Below are 8,465 nucleotides of genomic sequence, written 5' to 3'. Positions count from 1 at the left end.
TATGGAAAACATGGCCCTAGTGATTTTGTCCAAACAAAACAGACAATCGAATAACCCTGTGTATAGAAGGACCTTCTATAGGTTTTGTTACTGTACCATTAATTGGAAACTGTCAACACAAGGCTGTATGCCTCAGGAGGAGGAAGAGAGATGAGGGGGTTCTGACTGAGCCTATATGGAGAACAACATGGGTTGTTCTGTTTTCCCTTCAGAGTCTCAGTACTAGGCAGACGGTGATGTTGTTGCAAACAGATGGTTTTGCACGACCACCATAAGCAACTATCACTTTCTCAATTGTTTTTGAGAAACTGATAGATGAGATGTCAATTGAGTACAAGCACAAAGTATTTACAAATTCATACAAAGCAGGCCTTATGCTGCAGTTCTTATACTGGGCTTCCAAAGGTTAACTAAAGCAATTGATAATGACTAGTGGAAGCCTATGACTCCTCTTTCTTCTATGTGTGCAATGCACCATGGATGGATGCTGTGTGGAAAGTGACCACTAGATGGGAACAATAGCCTATCAGGCCTTCAACTCTAACTGTTCCAGTTAACCCCATGTCGTACAGTCACTGCTCAGTAAGAGAGACACAGCTATCTGACATGGAGAAAATAGAAAGAGCCATCATTAAAGTCCAAATTTCATTGAGCTTACACCTCATTTACATTTAGATTGCAATCATCTGCCCCTTGTTAATAGGGAATGGCCCAGTATCCTAGGAAATTAGTTTTTCAGGCTCTATGCTAATTGAAATCTATTTTGATGAGGACAGGGGCTGGGATTACATTTAAACAAAAAGCTAAAAAAATATAGGACAAAACACACATCACGGCAAGAGTGACACCACGACACTACATAAAGAGAGACTTAAGACAACCACATAGCATGGCAGCAACACATGACAACACAGCATGGTAGCAACACAACATGACAACAAAATGGTGGCAACACAACATAGCAACAGCACAACATGGTAGCAACACAAAACATGGTACAAAATACTTCATATTGACTGGAATGCTAATGTCTTCTGTATGTTGTCAAAGGTCATGTTTCATGAAGACATAGGTCAGGTGATGGACTACTTATGCTTGACCAAAGCTTGTTGTTTTATAAGCAAATTAAACATGCTTATTACATAGGCTATGACATATATCATTCTTGTCCCAAAAAAGCACACATTCCTATTGAAACTAATTGAAATGTAGAGTATATAATTGTTGTTATTAATTTTAATGGTGAAAATAAACTGAACCATAGATTGATTGGCACTCAAATATTAGTAAATGTTCACCATCAGGATGCACAAAACCTAAGCTTGTGACAACAACCTAAGCTATTTTCACTTAAGGCCACCGCGTGGAATGTCGATAAAAATAAATGTTTTAACAGGGAGTAATATACGCACTTTCATTACATCAACCGCGCTAGGTGACCAATAGATGAATTTGGCCCATAATTGAATTCCCACCTCGTATTTTCTGCGTAAAGCCAGTAAGAAAAAGTAATTTGATTCTGAGTTTTTTTAGGCGGGGCAACACAAGCTCGTCACTTAATTCCCGCCCCGTTATTGAAGAGGCAGAGAGAGAGCACAGAAAAAGATAATGCACTCAAGCGATTGAGGGAGAGCAAGACAGACAGAGCTGGACAATTTGACTATTTTTAAACGACCCAGTATCCCTCCGTGCTGTGCGCTTGTGTGGTTACAAACAGGAGCCTACTAACATGGGATTCTGAATTGCCTGTCATCTAAAAATCTATTCGGAAAATAAGGACATTACCGAGGATTATTACGGCAAATAACGGTTCAACTCAACTGCCTGTTTTGAGATTGTAATATGCGTGCTACCAGTGGTATATTATAGACTCATTGTTTTCTATTCTAACTTTCACAGCATGTTGCCTTCAATTTGGTAAACATGTGAAGCGTATCGTGCTTTTAAAAAATCGACTGGATTTGGAACTGTAACAACAAGCACATTTTTATTCCCCTTTGTAATTCGCATACTGTTCCCAGGAAAAACGTTTTGCGGAGTTTGATCATAGGAGATAACTTTAATCAGTATTAAAGTTCTCTCGCCACCTTGGAACGCACGGATATGCTACATTGTTTTCATCAGATTTGACAGTGGGGAAATTTACACGTTTGGCACCAACTCATCAATCTGGAATCGTTACAGCCACAGTTTTTTTCCTCCAATAAATTTTTCTCATGGGCTGAAATATTTAACTTTTCTTTTCTGTTTTAATACGTTAAGTATTTCGTGATACATACACTTTCCTGATATCACCATGGATGTTTTTAATTTGAGGATTGCCATTTTACTGTGGTGCCAACTTGTTATTGCTGCATCCAGCTTGGAGATCGGAGCCTATGATCTAGAGAGAGGCAGACCTGCAAAATGCGAACCCATCACCATCCCCATGTGCCAGGGCATTGGCTACAATATGACAAGAATGCCCAACTTCATGAAATATGCAAGCCAAGCAGAGGCCAGCATCAAACTGAATGAGTTTGCCCCTCTCGTGGAATATGGCTGTGACATGCACCTGCGCTTTTTCCTCTGCTCCCTCTACGTCCCCATGTGCACTGACAAAGTGTCCACCACCATTCCTGCCTGCCGACCAATGTGTGAGCAGGCCAGGCAAAAGTGCTCTCCCATCATGGAGAAGTTCAGCTTCGGCTGGCCTGACTCACTGGACTGCTCCAAGCTACCCACTAAAAACGACCCCAACTCCCTGTGCATGGAGGCGCCTGAGAATGACACAAAGCAGGAGACCAAGAAGGGGGAGGGCATGCTCCCGGTGCCCCCCAGACCCAGGCAGCCCAGCTCAGGTACCAGCGGGCGCTCTGGCACCAGCCTGGGCTCCTGCAAGAACCCGAAGAAGTTCCAGTACGTGGAGAAGAGCCAGTCGTGCGCCCCACGCTGCTCCTCTGCAGTGGACGTGTTCTGGTCAAAGCAGGACAAGGACTTTGCCTTCATCTGGATGGCGGTGTGGTCCACACTCTGCTTTGTCTCCACCGCCTTCACCGTCCTCACCTTCCTGCTGGACCCGCAGCGCTTCCAGTACCCAGAGCGGCCCATCATTTTCCTCTCCATGTGCTACAATGTCTACTCGGTGGCCTTCGTCATCCGCTCGGTGGCCGGGGCCGAGAACATCGCCTGTGACCGGGAGAATGGCGAGCTCTACATCATCCAGGAGGGGCTGGAGTCCACGGGCTGCACCATCGTATTCCTCATCCTCTACTACTTCGGTATGGCCTCATCCATCTGGTGGGTCATCCTCACCCTCACCTGGTTCCTGGCCGCTGGTAAGAAGTGGGGCCACGAGGCCATCGAGGCCCACAGCAGCTACTTCCACATGGCCGCCTGGGGCATCCCAGCCATGAAGACCATAGTCATCCTCACCATGAGGAAGGTGGCCGGGGACGAGCTGACAGGGCTGTGCTACGTGGGCAGCATGGATGTCAACGCCCTGACTGGCTTTGTGCTCATCCCTCTGTCCTGCTACCTGGTCATTGGCACCTCCTTCATCCTCACGGGCTTCGTAGCGCTCTTCCACATCCGCAAGATAATGAAGACAGGCGGCACTAACACGGAGAAGCTGGAGAAGCTGATGGTGAAGATCGGTGTGTTCTCCATCCTGTACACGGTGCCCGCCACCTGCGTCATCATATGCTACTTCTATGAGAGGCTCAACATGGACTACTGGAAGTTCCAGGTTCTGGAGAGCAAGTGTGTTTCATTCCCTGGACGCCGGAACGAGGACTGCTCCCTGGAGGAGTCGGTGCCCACCGTGGCGGTATTCATGCTGAAGATCTTTATGTCTCTGGTGGTGGGCATCACCAGCGGTGTGTGGGTGTGGAGCTCCAAGACCCTGCAGACCTGGCAGGGTCTGTGCAACAGGAAGCTGGCAGTGCGGACTAGCAGGAAGCCCTGTGGCAGCGTCAGCTGCAGCAGCTCCCACTGCCACTATAAGGGCCCAGCCGTGGTGCTCCACATGTCCAAAACAGACTCTTACATAGAGAGCCCAACACACGTCTGACACTTCAAGTGACATTTCTCAAAGTGTTTTGTAAAGACAATGCCAAAGAGAAAGGAGGCTATTTTGTTATGTGATCATTTGAAAAGCTCAGGTTGGACTACATCTGATGTTCGTTGAGTAGCAATACCTGAAAGTGACAGTGTTTTTGCTGTCGTTTGGGGACATTATCCAAATTGCTTGCAGTTAAACCACACAGTTTGGTGCACAAGCAGAATCAGATAAGCTTCTAAAGGGAACATTTATTGTATAGCATGCCATAAAGTTGGTTGTTTCTGCTTAACTAACTGAACATGAATGCAAAAGAGAACTTGCATGGATGTATCAATATTTGGTTTATGCTCCCCCCCTGTAAGTTTATTTATTGTGTTGTATATTTAATTGCAGGTTCTTCATGGTGTTTCATAAGTTTTTGTATATTGTATGTAAGCGCACGTACTAAAGAGTTATGAGTTATGAATATAGGGCCTGTTGAGATGTACAAGTGCCTTTTGAAAATTCATATTTTTATGAAAAATTGACATTAATAATTTATATATTTTCACTGATGACTTTACTATCTCCATTACTTTACAACATATGTCAAATTGTTAGGGGTAGTTGTCATAAACATGAGCAAAGCAAAGACATTCTACAATAGCATAAAAATGTTTTGGTTTAAATACCTCCTTTGAAAATATTCATTTTGCCTGAAACGTTTTGATTTAGATTTTCTACAGTGCCTCTTCAAATTGACAAGCTCTACAGTGGTCATTTTCTTGAGGTAATAATGATCTAAGATGCAAGAATATATTGTATGAATAAAATAAATATATCATTAGTTTGGGTGACATTCCTACATTTTATTAATTTTTGTTTATTTTTCAGTGGACTTTGATGACCTTGTGGACCCACCTACAGTATGAAGCTCTCACTGGCAAAACTAGTCATATTTTCCCAAGTGACATCAGCTGTTAATTTTATATGCCCTTTCATGTATAACTCTGTCCTTGCATTGCATCAGTGTTCTGTCACATTTGTGGAATACAAAATGCTTGAGTAAAATGTGAACTAAAAGCTGTGTGTTCCACACAGTTAAGCCTTGTACCAAATTTGTGGTCTTTTGACAAAAGCGTTAATATGTTTTTAACCTGCAGCCTCGGTTGAGGTGGAAAACAGTCAGCGCCTCCAGGCCACTCTGCCTGCCTGTGTTTGTGAAGCTATGCTGAACTTTCTGTTTTCCAATGAAACATCAGCTCCAGCAAAAATAACTTACATGGGGTGACAGCATTCCATGGTGCGGGAAAGAGAGAGACAGAGTTTTAACGATGTCATGACACTGCCTTTAAGGGCATTTTTCTCTGCGTATCCCAAATATAACACACAGGCAGTCAAAATGTCAGGCTTTTCAAAAGTTCAGTCTTTATAAAGCTAAAGAATACATGGCATTATCCTTGTTGAATAGGTACAGTATAGCAGATGTCTGCTAATGTGCTGCAGACCCATTTATACCTCATCATTGCACATTAGGCCTTAACAATGATGATATTTACATTTTGGGCTGGTCCAGCCCACCAGCCTATCCTTAAATAGGGACATTACGGTTTTATCATCCTCTCTTCCCTGTTGCTGGTGCCTGCGTCCTGCCTGCGCAGACATTGTCCATGGCTTGGCAGCACGTCTCCCCGTGGAGCTGAAACCACAGTTACATTTCACCATAAAAAGCTGGGTTTGTATTGGAGCTGCGCATTGGGACCCCTCTGTGGTATGTAAACCACATGTACCAGTCACAATAAAGTGAAATTAATGTGCCAGCTTTCAAGTTTCTAAATGGGTGACATGCATAAACACTTCCCAGCTAGCACATAATGTTCTGAGAACCATATGTTTCTTAGAGCTTGGTAAGAGCATGGTACACGTGAATTTCCCAGCAGCTCCATCAAGCATCGCATGGATCTTGAAATCTGCAGCAACAGCAACCATTCATGAAGTAAGTGTCTAGATGGATAGTTATTTTCAATTATAAGTGAAGGACATGCTATTCATGGGTTGGATGCTTCGTCACAATATTGTTTTGAACGTTCTTGTGAGGACTGATGCCTGAAAGAATGTTCTACTAGCTACTCAATGGCATTCTCTGAGCCACCATGCACTGATGAGGATTTAGTTTAAAGTGCATTATAGTGACTTGGAAAAACTATGACATTTCTAAAGGAGGCAAATCACTAGTAGGACAACCTTTTGTCATTACCGTGATGTCACCTAATTGACTTTAGATGGAGAATAATTTTAGCTAGCTAGCTGAAGATTGAGGGACAGTACGGGATTTTAGCTAGCTAAAGATAGCATTGCAAACTTTTCTAGTTATGACAATTGCTATCTCTCTAAAGTCAATTTGGTGACATGATAATGATGACAAAGTTATCTCCTACTAATTGCTTGCCTACTTTAGCAATGCCATCATATTTCCAGGCCAACTATAGTGTATCCTCAAATAATGATAGCTAGATTGCTAGCTACCAATGGTAGCTAGCCTGTTGACTGTTGTTAAAGCTGCAGTCAGTCATTCACCCAAAACGGACCAAGGTATCCTTCTTGATTTAGCATGTGTATTGTGTTTTTTATGTCTGTTTTCTTTGATGACTATACAAAATAAAATGCTCAAATTGACAATTTAAAGAGTATTTGTCATTAGGTATTAGAGCTAAAACGAGTGGTGCAGCGGTGTAATCTCAGTGCAAGAGGCATCACTACAGTCCCTGGTTTGAATCCAGGCTGTATCACATCCGGCCGTGATTGGGAGTCCCATAGGGCGGCGCACAATTGGCCCAGCGTCGTCTGGGTTTGGCTGGGGTAGGCCGTCATTGTAAATAAGAATTTGTTCTTAACTGACTTGCCTAGTTAAATAAAGGTTAAAAAATGTTTTTAAAAATAAAAATACTGGCGTGTGATTGGATTTCTAGCTACTAGCCTGCCAGCCAGAAAAAAGAAAGAGGGTAGCTCTTATTATTAGCTAGCGAGATATCTCATTAGGTGTATATTTACCTGTGATAAGATTCCTAAAAAATAGTAAGCCTTCAGGATGTTGAATGCAAGAATGAATGTATAACCCTTATGATAGATCATATGACTTATGAAAGCTCAGGCTGGATGTCTAGCTGGTTTGACTTTGCTACAGGCATACATTGTCATATTATTTCAGTTATGAACTATCAGATATTAAATTATGTTACATATTTTCAAATGTGAGAGTGAAAACTTTAGGATTATAAAATGTAACTTTGTCACCTTGCCAACAGGTTGATAACTTGTAGCTACACAAGTCCCTCCATTTCATGATCCCCTTTCTTATGTGCTAAAGGGTCATCGCTGAGAAATGCAGGATGAGGAACAGGAGGTCATGGACTTAAGAGGAAGATGCTTTTGATGAGGAGCTACTTGGTGAAGATTAGGACGAAGAGTATGAGACACACAGACAGGACAGACAGGTAAACATTGACTGGCAGAGAAGCAGCTGAACTGGTTCCCTCCTAACCATTTTTACATTTACATTTTAGTCATTTAGCAGACGCTCTTATCCAGAGCGACTTACAGTAGTGAATGCATACATTTCATACATTTTTTTCTGTGCTGGCCCCCCGTGGGAATCGAACCCACAACCCTGGTGTTGCAAACACTATGCTCTACCAACTGAGCTACAGGGAAGGCTAGGTTTAACCCTCCTAGGTTTATGCTGGTGGTGGTTGCTGTACATACCAAGCTGTTGGTGCAGGTTGTAGAAAAGCTATAGCCTGGTCCCAGATCTGTTTATGCTGTCTTTCTAACTTCTAATGTATGATAGTTGTCAAGAGCGTCTGCTAAATGACGTAAATGTAAATGTAAATGTTGTGTTACCATAGCAGTTGGCTTGGCTATACATAAGAGTTGGCTATATAGCACAAACAGATCAAAGCCAAAGCTAACATTTGGCTGATTGTCAGAACAGAAATAGTCAAACGTCAATGTACTTGAGGACTACTCTATAAATTCTTGGCTTTGTTACAGGAAAGATAGAAATGAGAATATGATGTGATTTGCTTGTGTGGCACCCAGGGGTGCTGAGGGTGCTCCAGCACTTGATAAACCACAATTAAAAAATGAAAATAATTATGAAGACTAGACCTTTATCATGTATTACTCCTGCATGAGGGGATGAAAATACTCATCAGCAGAGCGGGGAGTCTGGTTACTTTATTTACTTTCAACAACAGAATTCAGAGTGTTTACTCATTAGAAACATTTAAATAAGTTATAATCTCGAGTATCATGACAAATTATTTTTTGCAAAATAGTGAAACAGACTTTGTGATGATACTGAAGATTATACTATTGACCATTGCGTCTCAGAAGCCTAATACATCAAGCAATACTAAGTTTCACGTCTACTCCCGCTCCTGTG

The 8,465-nt window shown here is 42.4% G+C and overlaps 1 protein-coding gene across 1 annotated transcript; it reads left to right on the top strand.

Moving 5' to 3' along the window:
* Nucleotides 1-1,604: 1,604 nt before the first annotated feature.
* LOC106603626 (frizzled-9) lies at nt 1,605-4,868 on the top strand. The gene has a single exon (XM_014197515.3). It carries the CDS (start codon nt 2,297-2,299, stop codon nt 4,049-4,051), a length of 1,755 nt encoding a protein of 584 aa, XP_014052990.1. The 5' UTR covers nt 1,605-2,296; the 3' UTR covers nt 4,052-4,868.
* The last annotated feature ends 3,597 nt before the right edge of the window (nt 4,869-8,465 follow it).

Source organism: Salmo salar, chromosome 04, assembly GCF_965601325.2.
Source record: "Salmo salar chromosome 04, fSalSal1, whole genome shotgun sequence".
In the NCBI taxonomy this organism is placed as follows: domain Eukaryota; kingdom Metazoa; phylum Chordata; class Actinopteri; order Salmoniformes; family Salmonidae; genus Salmo; species Salmo salar.
This window is presented reverse-complemented; position numbering and strand designations above follow the sequence as displayed.